This window comes from Rhinoderma darwinii, chromosome 2, assembly GCF_050947455.1.
Source record: "Rhinoderma darwinii isolate aRhiDar2 chromosome 2, aRhiDar2.hap1, whole genome shotgun sequence".
Taxonomy (NCBI): Eukaryota; Metazoa; Chordata; class Amphibia; order Anura; family Rhinodermatidae; genus Rhinoderma; species Rhinoderma darwinii.
The window spans coordinates 263011350-263034269 of record NC_134688.1 but is presented as its reverse complement, the minus strand read 5'-3'; the positions used below and the strand labels follow the sequence as shown (position 1 = coordinate 263034269).

The 22920-nt window shown below is 42.4% G+C and overlaps 1 protein-coding gene across 1 annotated transcript in view; it reads right to left on the bottom strand.

The window, feature by feature from the left end:
• Nucleotides 1–22920, bottom strand: part of MACO1 (macoilin 1) — a 68624-nt gene that overhangs the window by 12886 nt on the left and 32818 nt on the right. Inside the window, exons 4-6 of the mRNA XM_075853230.1 lie at nucleotides 21262–21385; nucleotides 20815–20993; nucleotides 20147–20633 (exon numbers count right to left, since the gene is read on the bottom strand). Of these exons, the coding sequence (XP_075709345.1) occupies nucleotides 20147–20633; nucleotides 20815–20993; nucleotides 21262–21385 (790 nt within the window). The remainder of the gene's footprint in view (nucleotides 1–20146; nucleotides 20634–20814; nucleotides 20994–21261; nucleotides 21386–22920) is intronic.

Genomic DNA, 22920 nt, shown 5'->3' with positions numbered 1-22920 from the left:
AATAGAGACATTCCCCAAGAGACTTGTATCTGTAATTGCAGCAAAACGTGGCTCCACAAAGTATTGACTTTCAGGGGGTGAATAGTTATACACACTAAAGTAGTTTTTTTTTTTAGTCTTCATTATCACTAAGTGTCACAGTAAAAAATATTTTGCACCTTGAACGTGGTAATCCGGTCGTGTAAATCAAAAATGGTACAAACCCCCAAAAATCTTTTAATGCACAGTTATTGTTAGCCCTATGCTATTATTGGTTTTCCCAAAAGACACTCAGATGAGACCTTCACAGCCACAAGAATTGGCCATCTGTACAGTCTTCGGCTATCAGCACACGTTGCATAATTTGATCAAATTTAGATTTGATCAAAACCGCAGATAAACCCAGGTAAAGTGCAGATTTTTTTTTCGGTGGAATTAACGTTTTTTTTTATGCATTATTTTACATATTGATGCGGAAACCAGTGTGGATCTTGTGCAGTTTTTTTTTCTTTTATAAATAAACTTGCGTTTCAGTTTCTGAAGTGACACGCTACGGATTTTAAAATCTGCACTCCAGGTCAATTTAAGGCCTAAATTCACAAGAGCATGCTCAGTCCATGATATACAGACCGTATTTCAGCAGTATTTCCCGGACCGAACACACTGCAGGGAGCCGGGCTCCTACCGTCCTGCCTCGCTGTGGGAAAACGGTCCCGTACTGCAATCAGGTTTTCAGTAGGAGAGAGTTTTCCCGCAGTGAGGCAGGCACTCATAGAATCATAGACAACTATATCACGGACCGACACATGCCCGTGTGCATTAAAGAGGCTCTGTCACCAGATTTTGCAACCCCTATCTGCTATTGCAGCAGATAGGCGCTGCAATGTAGATTACAGTAACGTTTTTATTTTTTTTAAAAACTAGCATTTTTGGCCAAGTTATGACCATTTTTGTATTTATGCAAATGACGCTTGCAAAAGTCCAAGTGGGCGTGTTTAAAGTAAAAGTCCAAGTGGGCGTGTATTATGTGCGTACATCGGGGCGTTTTTACTTCTTTTACTAGCTGGGCGTTAGGAATGGGAGTGTATGATGCTGACGAATCAGCATCATCCACTTCTGTTCGTTAACACCCAGCTTCTGGCAGTGCAGACAACACAGCGTGTTCGAGAGATCACGCTGTGACGTCACTCACTTCCTGCCCCAGGTCCTGCATCGTGTCGGCCACATCGGCACCAGAGGCTACAGTTGATTCTGCAGCAGCATCAGCATTTGCAGGTAAGTAGCTACATCCACTTACCTACAAACGCCGATGCTGCTGCAGAATCAACTGTAGCCTGTGGTGCCGATGTGTCCTCGCTCGTCCGACACGATGCAGGACCTGTGAGTGACGACACAGCGTGATCTCTCGAGAACACGCTGTCCGCACTGCCAGAAGCTGGGCGTTCTGAAGAGAAGTGGATGATACTTCTCGTCAGAACGCCCAGCTAGTAAAAGTAGTAAAAACGCCCCGATGTACACACATAATACACGCCCAGTTGGACTTTAGCAAGCCTCATTTGCATAAATACAAAAATGGTCATAACTTGGCCAAAAATGAGTTTTTTAAAAATAAAAACGTTACTGTAATCTACATTGCAGCGCCGATCTGCTGCAATAGGAGATAGGGGTTGCAAAATCTGGTGACAGAGCCTCTTTAAGCCTTAGTGGGGAAAAATTTGACTACACCATGGTTTCCGCGAAAAAAACGTAAGCCTTATGGAACAGAAACCAAACTACAACGGAAGCTAGGATTTCCATTCATAAGTTCCTCCGACAGAAACAATGAACGGAACCAATGAACGGAAGCCCAACGCTGATGTGAAGACCACCTTAGGCTATGTTCACACGGGGTCTTTTGCCGAGTTTTTTGACGCGGAAACCGCGTCGCAAAACTCGGCAGAAACGGCCCGAGAACGCCTCCCATTGATTTCAATGGGAGGCGTCGGCGTCTTTTTCCCGCGAGCAGTAAAACTGCCTCGCGGGAAAAAGAAGCGACATGCCCTATCTTCGGGCGCTTCCGCCTCCAACCTCCCATTGACTTCAATGGGAGACAGGAGAAAGCGTGTTTTCTGCCCGCGGCGCTCAATGGCCGCGGGCGAAAAACGGCGCGATCATTGCTATTCACACGGAGTATTTTGGGGGAGGAATATCTGCCTCAAAATTCCGTTTGGAGCTTTGAGGCAGATATTCCTCCCCCAAAATACTCCGTGTGAACATAGCCTTAGATTGTTTTATTTTCTAACATTGTATTTAAAGTTTATTTCATTTATATTATTTTGTCCCACTAGGGGCCTTAGACATGATTGCTTCAATACTTCTGTATTGCAGTGTATTCTGCCTGTCAATGTAAAACAGACAGGCATCCCATTAATTTCTGCCTCTGACAGAATAGGTATGCTTAACAGGCATACCTCAGATGGCCATTCTGGAGGGCCGTTTAGGCCCCTGGATGCAACGGAAACCCATCAGCATCCCTCGACCTAGTCTGAGGAGCACTGATGGGGTGACACAGGGAGCCCCCACGTGTCTAGCCACTTAGATGCCACAGTCACTATTGACTGCAGCATCTGAGGGGTTAAAAAGGCATCGATCAGAGTCATTAAGTCATTTCTGTGTTCGCACTATCCCAGATGTGTATTTACAGTGCCTGGCGGTGACTACACAGAACCAGAGTAAAAGCACAGTGCATGTCACCAAGGGGTAATAACACCTTATGATGGGTCTCTGAGATATGACTAAAGTGGTTATCAGAATAGGGTCGCTAGAACAAAAGGGCCACGGTACTCCTCAGTCTGTAATTGGAATTTCTCATTTACTGCAATGGGACATGCCAGGAAATGTTCAAAAGGTGAACCTATCCTTAAAAAAAAAAAAAATATATATATATATATATATATATATATATATATATATATATAAGATTAAATTAATCCTTATATTACAGACTTGCTTTCAAAACATTTCAAGTTTTCTATTTTACTACAAAACTTCCTCCGATAAATCCCAAGAAATCAAGAGGAGTCCCTTTTAACAAACTAAAGCTGGCCAATAAATGTTGTAATGACATTATGTGGTTTTATACTAATGACAGCCAATTTTTCAAAATCCACTGACAAATCGAATGTGTATGGGGACAGCCAGCGGGAAAACAAAACCTGAGCACACAAACATGCAAGTTCGGTGGGACAGAGTGTGCAAGTTTATGGTGGAGTTAGGGAAATGGATGTAGAACACAAACATTATGTGACTAGAGCCCAAGTTGCATTTCAGCAGCTGAAAGGTCTGCCGTGTGAACAGACACTGAATTTAGCTCTGTCAAAGATCTGAACAGGGTAAAATCCAATTTGATGGATACTTATCTCTGGCAGACACCAGTAGGACTGCCAAGAAAACCCAAGAACACCAGACGATCAGTAGGTCCTGTTGAATGCAGAAGGATTATCCAGCAAAAATTGCATTGAATACACTGGACTCGCTGCCATGTTCATGGATCCTGCTCTGTGACATTACAATGCCTAAAGAGGACCTGTCACTAGGTTATAGAAGTTGAACTGGTTAACTGACCTGAATAGCACGCTGTCTCCGTGATTTCAGCGCTAATTTTCTTTTTCTTCCTGGTCGTCGTCCCCCCTCCCCTCTGTTCCAGAGATAAGGCCACTGTTGTTTTGGCTCCTCTGAAGCTGACCGATCAGAGCAAGGCAGCATGAGGGTCACACCAGGTTGGCTAACTACAGCAAAATAGCATAGAGGGAGCCAACACAACAGTGGGCCATCTCTGGAAAGTGGGTGGGGTTGTTCGGAAAATAGAAACAGTGCTGGCATTAGGGAGAACGTTCTATTCAGGTCAGTAAACCAGTTCAATTTATATGACGTAGTGACAGGTCCTCTTTAAATCCCCTAATATATGCAAAGAAAACATCCCCCACTCCATCACCACCAGTTCAACGGTTAACACAGGGCAGGAAGGATCCATGTGGTTAACACCTAAACCCAACTCTACCACCTGCATGGTACAGTGGAAATCAATACTTTACAGACCAGACAGTGAGTGACTGGCTAATGGCTTAGTTTTAAGGGTGTGCCCACTGAAACCCCATTTTTCAGCCAACAGGCGTGGAACCCAGTAATGTCTTCTACGGCTGTATCCAATCCATTTAAAGATTACCACTTCTTTAACAAAAGGGTTATTCGACCAATTGTCCTCTGCCTCATTAACCAGGAGGTGCCTTGCACAGAACTAGGTGCCTGCAGGATGTTTTTGTACCATTCTCTAACACCAGAAACTGTTCTGCATGACAAATCCTAGGAGAACAGATTTTCTTGAGACTTGCAAGCCATCCCCGTCTGACACCAACCATTCTAATTTCAAGTCACTCCGATCAATTTCTTTCCCCATTCTGGTGGTTGGTCTGAATAAGCCGTTTACCATGTCTGCATATAACAATATACTTAGAAGCTGCCACGTGATTGGCCGATAATATATTTGTATTACCGAGCAGGTTTACCGGATAAAAGCGCCAATAAAATGAACCTTTAGGGAGGGTTCTCATTTAGATTCACAAGCGGCAGATTTGTTGCATACATTTTAGTATATTCTAAACAGGTAAACAAGATATTGTTGGGTAAAATCCAAGATGAAATTTCAGTTTCATATTAAAATTTAGGTTATAGCGTATCTTTGCCTTTAACATTTTTATTTTTGGCAATCTCTATTTTTTTCTTGTTGCTCAGTCTACTATATTTTCCAAGATGTCTCAAATAAAGAAAATACAAAAATTACAGCCCAGTGGGAGTTCACTTTCACGGATAGATACCGCAAATATGCTTTCACCGTCTCATCACAGCAAACCCAGTCTCCACCTCTCCTCTGCTGTGAGATCATGCTCTTCTGCATTGAGGCATCTTGTTACATGGTTGAAACAATTCACTGGAGGCAAACTGGGAACCAATCAACTTCTTTACTGAGCAGCACAGAACTTCATTCAGCAAGGCGGTCATTAAACGCAGTTGGGGAACTGCGCCTCACAGGCTTTTCCACAGTGTCTGCTTGTGTCAAACTGACCTGTGGAAACACGTCCCACCACAGGTCTTTACCATGTAGCCTATCCTGGTCTTTCCAGTCACATACGTCACAGAGGTGCAACAGGTACTTCGTTAAGGACGTCCCTCTACACCTACGCAGGTCGTTGTGACGGCACCACTACCTTTTGCACCGCGGACACACCAGTAACAGTCAGTACCTATCTGCACAATTGTTTATGGGGGGGGGGGGGGGTGTGTTCGAGACAATAGATGGTCCACAGTCTGTATGCAGCTGGGGTTAAAATCCTTACCGCCCAGAAACGGAGGAAGCCAGCCATAAGGAGCGTGACTCAATATACTAGCACGGTTTTGTCCCCCGTTTAGGGTGCTAGAGAAACCTGGTGTCCTGGGCAACGGAGGACACCTACTGCACAGAGCCCGGTTCAGGGTGAAAGCATGGCCCCATCCTCAAAAGACCCCAGCCAACAAGCCAAGGAAAACCACCACAGGAACAGAAGGGAGAGACACAAGGGTGAGGAAGGGGGGGGGGGGGGCACACACCACACACACTGGTAGTACCTAGTTGGGGACCAGGAAGCACCCTACAAGCTATTCACTATTCTAGGCTAAAAAAATAAATAAAAGGATTCGCTGTTCTCTTGCTACCTGCGGAGATTGTTCTGCTCAGTCACTGACAAAGAGCGTGCAGCTGCAGGATCAATCACTAGAGAGACTAGTCTGTATGTTAGGAAGCCCAAGGGTAGCTTCCTCTGACAGAACCAAACTACACAGAGAAAACTGCCTGTAGTCAGTATCCACTAGTTAATCACAGAATTTTGAACACCAATGGTAAACACACCCAAGAGTGAGACGGGACTAAAGGGCCTTTTACATCGACCGGCGCAGTGAACGCCGATCAACAAGACAACGTTGATCGGCGCTCCTTTGCTCCTGTCACAAAGAGCTATGTATGGGGACGACTGGTCGTTACTCCGATCGCTCGTCCCCATATGTTATCCTGTCAGCAGAACGCCTCCCTGTTTACACAGGGAGACGCGCTGCCGACAACGATATTATGTCCCTTTTTTTTTTTTTAAACAATACGATCAGAAGATAAATTGAGGGTTTGCTCGTTCATCTGCAGATCACTGCCCTGTTTACACAGGGCAATTATCGGCAACAAGTGTTATATACCGCGTTCCAAATTATTATGCAAATGTTATTTTTCGCCGATTTTCCTAAATAGTCGATGCAAATGACAGTCAGTATAATCTTCAAGCCATCAACCGTTGGAGTATAATGCGAATTTTATTGAACAAATCTAATAAGATTTTTTTTTAAAAACTCAAAATGCACTGTTTCAAATTATTATGCACAACAGAGATCAAAACATTTTAAACGTTGTAAAGAGAACTAAAATGGTAATTTGTTGAATTTGCAGCATCAGGAGGTCATATTTACAGAAATCAAAAGCTCTTTCAATCAAAAAAAAACGTAACAGGCCAAGTTACAGTGAAGGAAATAAGTATTTGATCCCTTGCTGGTTTTGTAAGTTTGCCCACTGTCAAAGACATGAACAGTCTAGAATTTTTAGGGTAGGTAATTTTACCAGTGAGAAATAGATTATATAAAAAATAAATAAGAAAATCACATTGTCAGAATTCTATATATTTATTTGCATTGTGCACAGAGAAATAAGTATTTGATCCCCTACCAACCATTAAGAGTTCAGCCTCCTCCAGACCAGTTACACGCTCCAAATCAACTTGGTGCCTGCATTAAAGACAGCTGTCTTACATGGTCACCTGTATAAAAGACTCCTGTCCACAGACTCAATTAATCAGTCTGACTCTAACCTCTATAACATGGGCAAGACCAAAGAGCTTTCTAAGGATGTCAGGGACAAGATCATAGACCTGCACAAGGCTGGAATTGGCTACAAAACCATAAGTAAGACGCTGGGTGAGAAGGAGACAACTGTTGGTGCAATAGTAAGAAAATGGAAGACATACAAAATGACTGTCAATCGACATCGATCTGGGGCTCCATGCAAAATCTATATATAATTTTGACTGTGATTTTCAGTTTTTTTTTTTTTTATATAATCTATCTCTCACTGGTAAAATTAACCTAGCCTAAAAATTCTAGACTGTTCATGACTTTGACAGTGGGCAAACTTACAAAATCAGCAAGGGATCAAATACTTATTTCCTTCACTGTACATGTTAACATAGGACCCCTTCTTTGATATCACCTTCACAATTCTTGCATCTATTGAATTTGTGAGTATTTGGACAGTTTCTGCTTGAATATCTTTGCAGGATGTCAGAATAGCCTCCCAGAGCTTCTGTTTTGATGTGAACTGCCTCCCACCCTCAGATATTTTGCTTGAGGATGCTCCAAAAGGTTCTCAATAGGGTTGGTCAGGGGGAACATGGGGGCCACACCATGAGTTTCTCTCCTTTTATGCCCATAGCAGCAAATCACACAGAGGTATTCTTTGCAGCATGAGATGGTGCATTGTCATGCATGAAGATAATTTTGCTACGGAAGGTACGGTTCTTCTTTTTGTACCACGGAAGGAAGTGGTCAGTCATAAACTCTACGTACTTTGCAGAGGTTATTTTCACACCGTCAGGGACCCTAAAGTTGCCTACCAGCTCTCTCCCCATGATTCCAGCCCAAAACATGACTCCACCACCTCCTTGCTGATGTCGCAGCCTTGTTGGGATATGGTGGCCATTCACCAACCATCCACCTGGACCATCCAGGGTTGCACGGCACTCATGAGTAAACACTGTTTGAAAATTAGTCTTCATGTATTTCTGAGCCCACTGCAACCGTTTCTGCTTGTGAGCATTGTTTAGGGGTGGCCGAATAATAGCTTTATGCACACTTGCAAACCTCTGGAGGATCCTACACCTTGAGGTTCGCGGGACTCCAGAGGCACCAGCGGCTTCAAATACCGGTTTGCTGCTTTGCAATGGCATTTTAGCAGCTGCTCTCCAAATCCTATTAGTTTGTCTGGCAGAAACCTTCCTCATTATGCCTTTATCTGAACGAACCAGTCTTGTGGCTGATTCAGAGCACAAGCTTTTCACAGTACGATGATCACGCTTACGTTTTCTTGAAATATCCAATGTTTTCATACCTTGTCCAAGGTATTGCACTATTTCACGCTTTTCGGCAGCAGAGCGATCCTTTTTCTTTCCCATATTGCTTGAAACCTGTGGCCTGCTTAATAATGTGTAACGTCCTTCTTAGGCCTCATTTACACGAGCGTGTCGTACGCACCTATATTAGTCTATGGGGGCATGCAGACAGTCCGTGAGTTTTGCTCAGCGTGAGTCCGCTGAAAAAAACTCACAACATGTCTAGACAGAGGGGCCGCTGTGGATTTAGTGTTTTTGGACTTTGCAAAGGCATTTGACACTGTCCCCCATAGACGCCTAATGGGTAAATTAAGGACTATAGGTTTAGAAAATATAGTTTGTAATTGGATTGAGAATTGGCTCAAGGACCGTATCCAGAGGGTTGTGGTCAATGATTCCTTCTCTGAATGGTCCCCGGTTATAAGTGGTGTACCCCAGGGTTCAGTGCTGGGACCACTATTATTCAACTTATTTATTAATGATATAGAGGAAGGGATTAATAGCACTATTTCTATTTTTGCAGATGACACCAAGCTATGTAATATAGTTCAGACTATGGAAGATGTTCATGAATTACAGGCAGATTTAAACAAACTAAGTGTTTGGGCGTCCACTTGGCAAATGAAGTTTAATGTAGATAAATGTAAAGTTATGCATCTTGGTACCAACAACCTGCATGCATCATATGTCCTAGGGGGCGCTACACTGGCGGATTCACTTGTTGAGAAGGATCTGGGTGTACTTGTAAATCATAAACTCAATAACCGCATGCAGTGTCAATCAGCTGCTTCAAAGGCCAGCAGGATATTGTCGTGTATTAAAAGAGGCATGGACTCGCGGGACAGGGATGTAATAATGCCACTTTACAAAGCATTAGTGAGGCCTCATCTAGAATATGCAGTTCAGTTCTGGGCTCCAGTTCATAGAAAGGATGCCCTGGAGTTGGAAAAAATACAAAGAAGAGCAACGAAGCTAATAAGGGGCATGGAGAATTTAAGTTATGAGGAAAGATTGAAAGAATTAAACCTATTTAGCCTTGAAAAAAGACGACTAAGGGGGGACATGATTAACTTATATAAATATATTAATGGCACATACAAAAAAATATGGTGAAATCCTGTTCCTTGTAAAACCCCCTCAAAAAACAAGGGGGCACTCCCTCCGTCTGGAGAAAAAAAGGTTCAAGCTGCAGAGGCGACAAGGCTTCTTTACAGTGAGAACTGTGAATCTATGGAATAGCCTACCGCAGGAGCTGGTCACAGCAGGGACAGTAGATGGCTTTAAAAAAGGGTTAGATAATTTCCTAGAACAAAAAAATATTAGCTCCTATGTGTAGAAATTTTTCCTTCCCTTTTCCCTTCCCTTGGTTGAACTTGATGGACATGTGTCTTTTTTCAGCCGTACTAACTATGTAACTATGTAACTATGTAACTATGTAACTATGTCCTTTCTTTGTGCGGTTCGCGCATCACGCACCCATTAAAGTCAATGGGTGCGTGAAAACCACGCAAGCCGCACGGCAGCACTTCCGTGCGAAATGCGTGATTCGCGCAACAGCTGTCAAACTCCGAACGTAAACAGAAAAGCACCACGTGCTTTTCAGTTTACAAACATCCAAACGGAGTATCATAATGATGGCGGCTGCGTGAAAATCACACAGCCGCGCATCATACGCTGATGACACACGGAGCTGTTGTGCCTTTTGCGCACGCAAAACGCCGCGTTTTTTGCGTGCGCAAAACTCACAACAGCTCCGTGTAAATCAGGCCTTAAATAGTTTTTGATTGGGCACACCTGGAAAACTAATTATCACAGGTGTCGGAGATTGATTACAATGATCCAAAGAGCCCTAAGACACAATACCATCCATGAGTTTAATTGGATTTAAGGGTCATACACATTTATTCGTTTTTCAATGTGCATAATAATTTGGAACACCGTGTACAAAACGCTCGTCTGCCCGATAATCGGCCAGTGTAAAACCCCCTTAAGGTCCTTTTTACACCGTTTTTTGCAGGCAGAAAATTCTGTCTCAAAATTCAGTCTGGAATTTTGAGGCAGATTTTGATCTGCCTGCCCGCTATTTGTCGCATTTTTTGCCCTGCGGCCATTGAGCGCTGCGGGCAAAAACTCAGCGAAAGGCGCTTTCTGTGCCTCCCAGTGATGTCAATGGGAGGTCAGATAAGTAAACACCGGAAAATATGGCATGTCGCTTCTTGTCCCCACGAGATGATTTTTCCGCTCTAAGGAAAAAAAAAACCTCCGCCTTCCACTGAAAATCAATGGGAGACATTTTCAGCCGTTATCCAACTGTTTCCGTGTCAAAAAACGCTGTGTGAACGGGGCCTAAGGCTGGAGTGTGTGGCTTTTCCTGCAGATTACCCCCCTCTTACATTGCAAAAGAGTTAAATCCGCAATTAACCTCCAGAACAGAATGAGCATGCTGCGGATATGAAAATACACAGCATGCTCCGATTTCCATCTGGAAAAAGTTCAGCAGAATGTGGATGAGATCTATTCAAATCTCATCCACACAGCTGGAACTGAAATCTGCAGCATTTCCATCCTGTGTGAATCCAGCCTAAGGAAGCAAAATAGGTATTAAGACATATTCCGAAAGTGGTGTATTTTTAGGTTAAAGAAGGAAACCTGACAGACCACCTAGAAGTCACTGTGATACGTTACAAATCAGATTGTAACGCCAGTTCCTGTAAAAATGTAGTATAGGACCGTACTAAAAAGTCAACCATACTCTTCGCTATAGTCCAGTTCGCACGGCATTACATGCCGCTCAAGATGGAGTTCTAGGGAGGCAGAAACTGGCAGGGAATGTAAATCTGCCAGGAAGCTTTAATGATGGGCTTTATAACTGCTTGAAGGACATGCCAGTGGAGGGATGAGCTGGAGTGATAGTGCGTTTAAGCAACAGAGGAAGAATGATGTGTAAAGGGACAAGGTCAATGTTATTCTGCCATAGGAGAGAATAATGGGACACAAGCGGACATAGAATCTAATGCAGGTTTAATAAAAACAATTCAACAATAGGCAGAAATGCAACCGTTTTTCTGTAGGATTTGGAAGCATCTTTGTCCAGAACCAGTACACGATATTCATACTGAACTACAATAATTCTTTCCTTGAACGATGTAAAAACTCATTTTGAGGATGTCCACAAATTTAATCCATTGATTTCAGTAGGCACCATGTAGAGTTTTATTTTTATCCTGCGGTGGCATGAAAGGAGAGATCAACTTACTGCCAAGTTCTGCCACAGATTAGAGATGTTCACTGTGGGTCCTAATATTTTAAGACACCTTGTGATCAGCATATTATTAAAACCTTTCTACTTTCAGGAGACAGAAGGCAATAGTCCAAAGTGGAACTGCACCTTAAAAAAAAAAAAAAAGTTGGGCTGTCACGATACAAGAGTTTGGACTTCGATACCGATACTTTGGGTAGTATTGCGATACCAAAACGCTACTTTGCCAACAGTAAAAAAATAAGTCCTTCCATTTTCAGATGTGAGGCACGTGGTGTGATGAATTATGAACCTCCGTGTGCCTCACATTAATAGTAATTAACCCCATCATGTTTCTCAGTCATAATGGACAACATTGGGTTATGGTTTATTCACACGAGCGCATTTCACGTCCGTGTTACGTGCATTAAAACAACGGATGTCACACGGACCTATGCAATTCAATGGGTCCATTCAGACAGTGTTTTTCTCGCAGCGTATCTGCTGCGTGAAACTCACTGCATGTCCTATTCTTGTTGGTTTTTTGCACATCTCGCACCCATTGAACTCAATAGGTGCATGAAAATCACGGATGCACATCCGTGTGCTGTCCGTGATTCACACAACAGTTGGTAAAGAAATGAGAAAAACTAAATACACCTTCAGTTTTTTTTGCGGACATAAAAAAAAACACGATACGAATGGCATATGCGCGGTAAAAAAAAAAAAAAGCGCCCTGCACGGATGTTACACAGAACTGCAACGCGGGAATAACGTATCTTTTTACGCAGGCAAAACTGCCACGTTCGTGTGAATAAGGCCTTAATGTGTGAAGTACATGGAGTTAATTACTATTAATGTGAGGCAAAGGGAGGTTCAAGACTCATAATACATACATCGTGCCTCACATTAAAAATTTTACAGCGTACACACCATAAATGCTAGAAATTTCTCATTACGGTCACAACGATACCGAATGTGTGTATATTTTATGCAATGAGACTTATTTTAATGGTGGTCAAAAAAAAAGTATATATTTTTTTAAATGTATTTTTATTTAACATTACTTTAATTTTATTTTTACAGAGAAATCTGTTAGAGGATATCCTGGTCCCCTCATAAAAAAAAAAAAGAACGTGGACTCTTTTGCCTTAAAATGAAAGGGGTCATGATTTTTTTAATTTTATTCTAATAAAATGTATGGTTTTATTTAATAAAATATTATATGGACTAGTTTTTCACACAATGTTTTTTTTAAATTAATACTCTTACTGTACTGGGGGCTGCCATGTTTTATTTCATCTGTGTATGTGTCTCTTAACGACACATACACAGATCGAATACGGCAGCTACAGTGCATAGGACACAATGAACGACTCCCGTTTATTGTATCCTCTGCTGATATGTCACTCTGTACTGCGCAGGCGCAGTTCAGAGCGACCCAGCATAGAAGATGGTTTGTAGGGGGAAAGCTGGTGCCATTTTCAAGACAGTCCGCACTGTAGAGAAGGTGTGTGTGTGTGTGTGTGTGTGTGTGTGTGTGTGTGCCACTCGCGACCCCCCTGCACAGTGTGTGTGTGTGTGTGTGTGTGTGTGTGTGTGTGTTGTGTGCAGGGTGCTTGTGGGAGGGTTGTGTGATGGTTTGCATGAACGCTTTTTTTCGCATTTTGTGTGCACCTTTTGGCGAATAATTGGGACTCCCATTGACTATGGGAACATTTGGCACGTTTTACGTGCAAAGGAATTGACCAGACACTTCATTATTTACACGAGTTTTTTAAAAACACGTGTGTAAAAAAGTGCATTCTATGTACTATCAGCGCGCTTTACCAATTATGTAAATGAAAAGCGTAATCAAGCGTTTTTTGGCATGTAAAATGCGCCAAAAAAACGCATCAAATACACGGTGTGAACCGGTTAACTGAAAAGTCATTCACCACAGGGTCTCCCTTTTGACTTTCATCGTTCTTAGCCATTTGGTGTCCTATAGCTTCTACCAGCTACATTGTAAAAGCACTCAAAAACGTGAGCAGGACAATGCTTAGCAATTTGAAGACATATTTTCCCGGCTTGTAGCCAAAAATAGGGGAGGGGGGGGGGTGTGAGATTTCCTCCCACATTTACGGCAGCTGCATGTCAGGTTGCTTTCCCTTATTCACCTTGCTGTAATTCTGGGAAGTGCTCCTTCCGGTGGCCAACATAGGAAAACATGTAAATTATTTAATTTTGAATACTTCCCACCATGTGGAAGAAAAAAAATAAAATAAAAATAGATAAATAAAAACAGCAAAAAATTTAAAAAAAATAAAAATAAGTAACTTACTTAAAAAAAAAGTTACATTCGCAACACATTCCCTTTAAGTATAATCTTCAGGCTCAAACTATTGAGAACGCTAATCTTTAACCCTTTCATGACCAAGGGTCATTGATGCCCGTGTCCAGGTCAAAATTTCCACTTTTGATATGCACTTCTTTAAACGATAACATCTTTGGAACCGCTTTGAATATCACAACTATTTTTACAAGGCTTATGAGGCTTTCAATTTCTAGATTAGTTTAATTCAGTGTTTAATTTTTGTTATGAGAACACAAATCACTAAAAATTAAAGAAAAAAACAATTTTTTTATATATCTCTATCTACACACACACATTTTATATATATATATATATATATATATATATATACATATACACACACACACACACATACACTGTAGAGCTCTGTGACAATTAGTCCTCTTCTCTCACCGTCACCCTGGATCACTGTTAAAGGAGAGTGAAGAGGGCTATATACACACACATATACACGACCGTGAAAAAAAATGGCAGTCAACAACGCGTCAACTGTCAGTTTTTCATGGCTGTTTTGCATCAATGTGTCTCTTTAACCGCCATTTGCCATCAGTTTTCCATGGACGTTATAAAAAAAACAAAAAAAAACAATGATGAATTTTATCAGTTAGGATTTTTTGTCCCAACCCCCAGAAAACACTGCAGTGCCCATGTAGTGACACAACACCACTGTAGATAGTGCCAGTGTCCACATAGATCGTGCCCTGTAAATAGTGCCCACAGTGCCACAGTTCCCTGTAGATAATGCCCACAGTGCCCATGTAGATAGCACCAGTGTCCCCTGTAGATAGTGCCACACCCCCTGTATATAGCACCCCACGTAGATTGCACCACCCCCCCCATATTTTGTAATATCCCCACTGCAGACAGCGCCCCCTCCCTCATAAATGGCACCCCCTTCCTGTAAATAGCACCACTGTAGCTCCCTGTAGGAACGGAATCCCTCTAGCCGAAGATTCCGCTCCTACAGGAAGCCCCTGATGTCTGTCCATATATGGACCATGACGTCAGGGGTTAACTCTAAAAGCTGAATCCCCCTCCAGTAGCGGAATCCCCGGCAAGTGTAACGGCTGGGGATTCCACTCCTAGAGAGCCACTAACGTCACTGTGCAAATGGACAGTGGAATCCCCGGTGTCAGATCGCACTGGCCGGGGGTTCTGCTTCTAAACAGAGCCCCTGCCAGTGTGATCTGACACCGGGGATTCCGCTCAGTCAGTTTAGGTGGCGCTATCTACAGTGGCAGGTGCGGTGCAATCTACAGATTGGGGGGGGGGGGGGGGTTCTATCTGCAAGGGGGTGGTAGTACTATCTACAGCGGGGTCAGCAATTCCGATGCTGGAGGGAGCTTAGGTGGTGCTATCTACAGAGGGATTTGCGCTGCTTACAGGGGGTTGTGGGTGGCACCATCTACAGTGGGGGTCTATCCCAGGACTCTCAAAGCCCGGGGCCGACATGAGTGCAGTGCTGCTCACACTGAAGCAGCACTGCACTAATTAAACCCGTTCCAGGCGGTCGACATCTATACACGTGCTAACTGAACGGGACATCGGCAGTCGTGAAGGGGTTAAACGTTGGCAATTGATCGGAGGACATCTCCGAGAGATTGCGGGTAAAGAAAAACCCCCAAAAAAACAAAAACACTCTTCTGTGTTAAGAGAAACCAAACCATTAAAGACAAACTAGTGAAGAGTAGATTCTCAGAGCCAAAAAAACAGTAATTGGTTAGAAAATTCAATCCCGAAGTGCTGCCCATTTTGTTGGATTGTCAATGCAACCCTCTTCTCCCACTCTTCACACACTGATAGCAACACCGCAGAAGAAATGCAATTGTCTATGCTGTGAAGATACGAGATGTGCAGCAACTGAAACTACGGATACTGGAAGCCTGTGCTAGCACTTCTTCTGCGGTGTTGCTATCAGTGTGTGAAGAGTGGGAGAAGAGGGTTGCATTGACAATCCAACACAATGGGCAGCACTTTGAACACATTTTATAAGTGGTCAGAAACTTGTAAATAACTCATGAAAGAATAAAATAACGTTAAAACCAAGCACACCATTGTTTTTCTTGTGAAATTCTCCATAAGTTTGATGTGTCACATGACCCTCTTCCCATTGAAGAAACTAAAGTTGGATACAAAATGTCCGACTTCAAAATGGCCGCCATGGTCAACACCCAGCTTGAAAAGTTTCCCCCCTCCCATATAATAATGTCCCACAAACAGGAAGTTAATATCACCAACCATTCCCATTTTATTTAGGTGTATCCATATAAATGGCCCACCCTGTACATTCATGCATTACAATATTATGCTGTGCGGCCGCACAGCTTCGTATTGAAATACATGAGTTGACGGTATTGAACAGTTTGGGGGGTGCACGACATCGAAATAGTATCGATATTTCGATGCATCGTGCAACCCTACTACAGTGCACGAATCCCTTGAGCACCACTAATGCTGGCCATACATACAAGTCAGCTGTCTTAACCGACAGCCAGTATCCGTCACGCAGGAGCAGTCTATGTGCTCCTCCTGCACTGGTTTCTGTCAGCAGAGACAGATTCAGGAAGCTACATACAGCGGCCACCAATAGGCTTGATCGTATGTAGCTTCAGGTCAGCATAGGTTGCAGTGTAGGGGCAGCAAACATTTAGCGGGGAAGGAGTGGAGGACTTGTGACTACTAATCGCAGAATTCAGCCCCATTCACATTGCGTTTGTGCTATCCGCCTTGGGTACAGGTTTTTAAAACACTGAAAAAGGTATTGAAAACGTATAGCTCGGCGTATACATCGACTATAATGGGTCAAACCTAGTTTCTCATGGTTTACGGTTTTTTTGAAAGTGTTAAAAAGCATAGTCTGCTACGCTAATCTGTACTTCAAAAAAAACTTATACGTGAGTTTTTTTTTAGCATTGATCTCAATGGAGGACTTATGCAAACGTAAGGATATACATGTGTATCAGTTTACATACAGCCAATCAATCAGTTTTTTTCTATCAGTGTTCACTTAAAAAAAAAAAATATTTTTTTTTTAGCTAAAAAAACATGTACAGACGTAGGAGTATATGCACATGCTATAAAAAAAGAACAGAAAATGGTACACATTTGTATACGTTTTCAATGGACCACGTTTAAAATTTTTTTTTAGAAAACGTATAAGCTCGGCGGAAAGCCCAAACGCGGTGTGAATGGGGCCTCAATGTTTACTACTAGAAGTGAAGAGGAAGAAGGCACAGCTATAATATCCAAGGGGGAACTATATTCTGACAACTTTTGGAGATGAAAAAGGTACCACAGTGTCCCCATTACAGACAAGCGCTTCATACTTTTATGAAATATTTTTCAGACCAAGTCTAAAAGCAAACGTTTAAGAAATATTCTAACAACCTGTCAGAGTATAAAGCTGCAGGAAAAAATAAAAATGTAAAAACACCACCTTGTGTTCAGATAAGCACTTAATAAAACGGCCCACAGAAAAGAAAAAACCCAACCTATAGTGGGAAACGTTACCACATACTCTAATGATCACATGGTGCAAAGGCCATCCTCAGTCACCCATCTCGGACAGTCTTCAGTGCTTAATGGTGTTTTCCCAGCTACCCCCAGGATAGAGGATAAAAAAAATGTATGATCTGAGACCCCCCCCCCCCCACTGATAACTAAGACAGGGCTCCAGAGTAACCAATTTTATTCACCCACGAAATGGGTGAGGACGAGATAGAGTGGAAGTGCCCATGCTCAACAGCCGCTTTATTCAGTTTATCTCAATGGAACCGATGGAAACAGCAGAGTTACTGTCAGTCCCATACAGTTTGAATGAGCGGCTTGTCATTTATAGTTGATCTGTGAAGGCTGTCGTTCTGGATGACGATGTCATAACTTATTGGTGGGACAAATCCCTGCCTTAACCTATGACCTGGGCTAGACATAGGCTTTTATTGATGGGGTGCACATCTGTTTGACAAGAACAACTTTCCAAGTATTGCCATCAGCTGCACCATACAACGACTAAATAAAATCATGGCAGATACATTTTATTCAGAGGTCTACATTACGAATCATTATTATGTCCGAGTGCAGTCCTTCAGTATTGGTAATAATCAGTTTTTCAAGTCCGTTCTAGCTTTCTTTTTAGAGTCTCCTAGGAACCCATCTGTGAAAGACAAACCGCACTCTGATAGCATCCGCGAGGTGTTCGATCATTACACGGACCCATGGACTTGAATGGGAGAGTCTAGCATGAGAATCGTACCAAAATAGTGCAAGCTGCGATTTTCTGACATGTGAATCGGTCTATTGACTTTAGTGTATCAGCGTTGAGTCCATGCGCCGTGTGTTCTTCATTCTTACATCACACATAAGTGAACAAGACTTGTCTGAATAGGGCCTTCGAGGCACCAACAGTTGGCAGAAAGTGGTCTAAAGATGCTCTCAGCCATCTAAAATCTCTAATGTATAGCCAGCGTTAAAGGGATGTCTGAGTAAGCTGATCTTACTGCTTCAAAAACTAAGATCAGTTACTTGATCTCTCAATATCGCTAGCTAAAGATCATAGTTCACACCATTTCATGCACATGCCCTGGAGCCATCCACAGAGCTCTATACAACTATAGAGAGGTGTCTGGGTGCTCGAGACCCCAGTCATCCTCTACAACAGAGCAATGTGACAAGACTGCGCAAGCTAGCAACCCAACTAAGGTAATTTAAGTAAAAAAATACATATATTTAGTTAGCTGGCATTTTACATAGGATTAAGAAAATAGACATCCACCCTTAAAGGCAAGTCTATAGGTAACACCCCTAGTACAAGTTCTACATCAGGCGTCGATAAACCGGAGTCAGTTCTAGGAGGTTCAGCAACACTGATTCACTGTAGGGTTGGGTCCACACAATCCAGGTTTTGGAGTACTTGATGCTTGTTTGTTCATAAAACATCCAGCAAACCAGGGATGTGCCAGCCTGGCCTAACACATTTGATGTTTTGTCAGCGAAAGCTCTAGCTCCAGTATTGGGCACCTAGGCACCGAACGCATCAAGGATAAACAGAACCCAGTCACCAGTGCCCGGTTTCGTCCAGCTTTCTCCTACAGAACGTGGTCCACTTAACCCTTTACAAACCTATTCAGATTAAGTTTTCTATTTCTGGTTTCCCCTTCTCCACATCACTCAGACAGCAGTCGTGAATAAGTAAAGACATAATAAAATTGCTTTCAAAATAGCAAAAAACAAAGCATTACCTATACTGTAAATATTAAAAATTTTATGTAATTTGATCCATGACAATTCCTTTTATCTTCCACACTCGCATCACCCAACCTTGCCTGGAAAATTTAAAATCAGCCAACTCAAACTAGACTGTTCCAAAATGATGGTCTTCAGTGTCTTAAGCTGTATTAAAATCTTCATCATGTAAAGTTTGCGGCCATCCCCTGTAGTAACAAAATGGTGACCCAGCTTGTTACCAAAGTTAAAAGCGTAGCTAAACTTTTTTTTATTTTAAACTTGACATTGAAAACAAAGTGGGAGAACGCTTTGGCGAGCGCTGTACCGCTTCGCTTCGGATTGAATAGAAAGTCTATGAGTCCGTACACTGCCCGCTTGGCTTTCCAAAGAAAGACAATCAGAAATGAAGCGCCACAGTGCTTAGCTGAGCGCTTCTCACGCATTGTTTTAGCGATCGCGAGGGTCTCTGACGCACACCGATCAAAACTCCTAAAATGTACATTATAATTTTTTTTTACTTTGTGCTTGAGGGAAAATTAGAAATTTATTTTATTTTTTTAACTTGAACGATACACGGAAATACTAATATATACATATACTGCAATACATTAATATTGCAGTATATCATTATACTGACAGCCTCCTATAAAGCCCTGCCTGAGGCAGGGCTTTATAGGAGGCCAAAGATGGCGGACCTGTGGGCCAACCAATGCCCTCCCCCACCCCCTAAGTTTCACAGGGGTGGCGTTGGAACGTTACAGGGGGCCACCCCATTCTAGTAATTTAAATGCCACTGTCGCTATTGATCGTGGCATTTAACAGGTTAAACGAGCAGGATCCTGCTAGTTACCCTAAAGGGATGGCTGTAACACACAGCCAACACACTCGCTCTATGGAGCGGGCTCAGCCCGTGAGCCCGCCTCATACTCCCCCACCCAACTAGCGACGTGTATATATACGGCACATGTCGGCAAGGGGTTAATGATATCTTAAGACGCTTTCGAAGCGGCGCCCCTTGCTAAACACCCCTCATATCTCCCTTCTTTTATGCTTCGGAATGAACCATATCCATAGTTTGATGGAATGCCTAATAAAAAGGATAACGGAAAAAAAAGCAGAGCAGGTTTCATTACTCACCTTACTAATGTATCTGGCTTACTAAGCTGGTTGTTTGGAATACAGTTCTCTGTTGGATCTTTGTGCATGCTCGGACTTTTACTAGTGCATTTCTTCTTGTCATTCTTGCTGGACGTTGAGGAAGGGATAGTCCCATTGGACGAGCTGTGGCTCCGAGGAGATGAATTTGCAGTCCCTGTGGTGTTCTTGTAGTTCTTAGAGGAAGTAGTGCACATGTCCTCTTTTAAAAGGTTCTCTGTACTCCCCAAGTCATTATTTAGTCGTTTACTGTTGATATGATTCTCCATATATTCAATCTCCTGTACTTTAGAGTCTGTGGGCTGAAGGATGTTGTTATTAATCCCCAAATTTTGTCTTTTTACATCCTTGTCTTTGCCCTTTTCTTTATATTCCAGCTCTGGTAATGTGCTGGAAATTTTTTTATTTGATGAGAGTCCGTTGTGCTGTAACAGTATTGAAGAATCCATTTCGGATAAACCCTTGGCGGCTGTAGTATAAAAAGGGAAAGTTACAACTCTGAATGGTAAGTCTCCTGCCCAAGCATACCACTAAGTTAATGTTCTGTATCCACAGCAGGAAAGTGTAGTACTGTGGCCAATGGTACCCACCTTACCCAGGGCACCTGTACAGGTAAAGCTCCGCATATTATATACATTACTGTAGCCTACCTTCTTCTGCTTCCCTTTCTTGCCTCTGTAACATCTGCTGTTCTGGGGGTAGTGCCTGCTGCAGGAGCTGCATATAAAACTCATTCTCCTTCTGTACTTCTTTCTGTTTTCTTAACCGCATTTTATAACTGACATAGCTTTTAAACCCAAAGCCTAAAGTGACTACTGGATATCCAATACTGTACAAAAACATAAAACACAAACAAGGTTAACATACAGTTGAGAGGTATGAATAAAACACTCAAGACTTTCAAGAAACATTAAAAAAAAAACAAAAAAAAAAAAACACACAACTGAAGCCTTTAAGAGTCAAACAGATGAATCCAGGAGCTTCTTTAGAAGCCGAAATATCCTAGCCAGAAATAGCAAGGTCCCCATCAAAATCTAAAAAAAAACAAAAAACACAACACAACTAGAACTAGATCTACAACAACTATATAAATTTACCAGTGTGCAGCAAATGGACGACATAGATCGACATGAAAATTCTTCAGATCTTTAAACCGAATTGCTGCTTCGATATACACAAAGAGTATCCACAGCGAGACTGTAGGTAAACACACTCCTCTTTCTGCAGAAGGAAGAGATAGAGGACACGATTAGTAATAAAAACATAGAAATACACAAAATCCTCAAACATTAAAACGATAAATCCGCTGTTCATTTACCCGTGAAGCCACTAGACTTTGACGTGGGATCAGATATATACAATTATTCCACGAATTAGAAAGGAGAAATACTAAATACCTCTTCTCACATGACAAACACGGGTAAGAAAATATTAGAGAAAATCAGGCCCACCAGATACCCCAAATGAAGGTGTCATTTTGCAGCAAAGCACCCGAACTCCTTCAGTGTTGCTTAGAGGTTTCAATCACTTGCGTCCCTTGGCAGGCTTCATTATCCCTCCTGCGCTCTTATATTACTGGACTAGTAATATGTTACTAATATATTCATTTTCTGGTACCCCTTTAATGTAAATATGGTTCCCCTTAAATGCAGCTATGCCATGGCACCATCTGCAATTTAAGAACTAGATATGGTATGTGTAAGTCAGAGTTGGTCAAAATATGAATTCCAGAAGTCAGTCAATATGTATAATGGGGCAGAGTATTTGTTTTCTGGGCACCTGCTCTCTTTAGGTACATTGGTAACTTTGATTTACAACAAAGTTAAGTAGAACGTATAATCAACTAACTTCATATGGCAATAGACCAAATGTCGCTAAGGGCCTGTTCACATCAGCGTTTGCTTTCCGTTCCAGGGTTAGCGATGTTTCCCTCAACATTGATATCAATGGTGACGGAAACGGAAGCTGTGGTTTCAGTTTGACTTTCCGTTGCGGGGTTCACACGACGGAAACCCGGAACGGAAAGCCAACGCTGATGTGAACAGGCCCTAACAATTCTTCACAATAAATGTTAGTCTATGGTTCAAACACTTAGCATCTATAAGTTACCAGTGAGAACAGAAATTATAAACATTTACTTTATCATCTTTAGGCTGTGTTCACATATGCACTACGATTCCGGTTATGTTCCGTCAGAGGAACAGATGCGATGGGTCCATCGCATAACTGAAACCAACGTGTTTGACAGAACCCATTGACTTTGGGTTTCCGTCATTTTCCCTATCATATTTCTCCAGTTTAAGGAAAGCAAGGTGGACTAAATAAGTAACACGTTAAGGTTATGTTCTCACTGGTCGGATATGATCCGTAAAAGTACGCAGCGTATTCAACCAAGAACCGGCACAAAATGAAGGCCAAAAAGGGTGCCGATTTCTGCCTAAAATCACCGACCGCAACATGGGGGGGGAGGAGCCAATATTTACCACACTGGCGTGGTCATAGCATATACGTGCATAGCCTGTGATTGGCTGCAGGAGTCACCTAGGATAAAACGTCACCCCAGGAGACTGGACTGATTGGAGAACAGCTGGGAAGAATAGGGGTGATCGCTATGACAATGAGGGAAGGGCAAGTATAAACCTTTTTATTCTGTGTGTTTCTGCCGCAAAATTTTCAGGTTTCAAGCTGCGGATTTAAAAAAAAAAGCAAAACAAAAAAAACACTGCATGTCCATTTATAACGTTTTCGCAGATTTT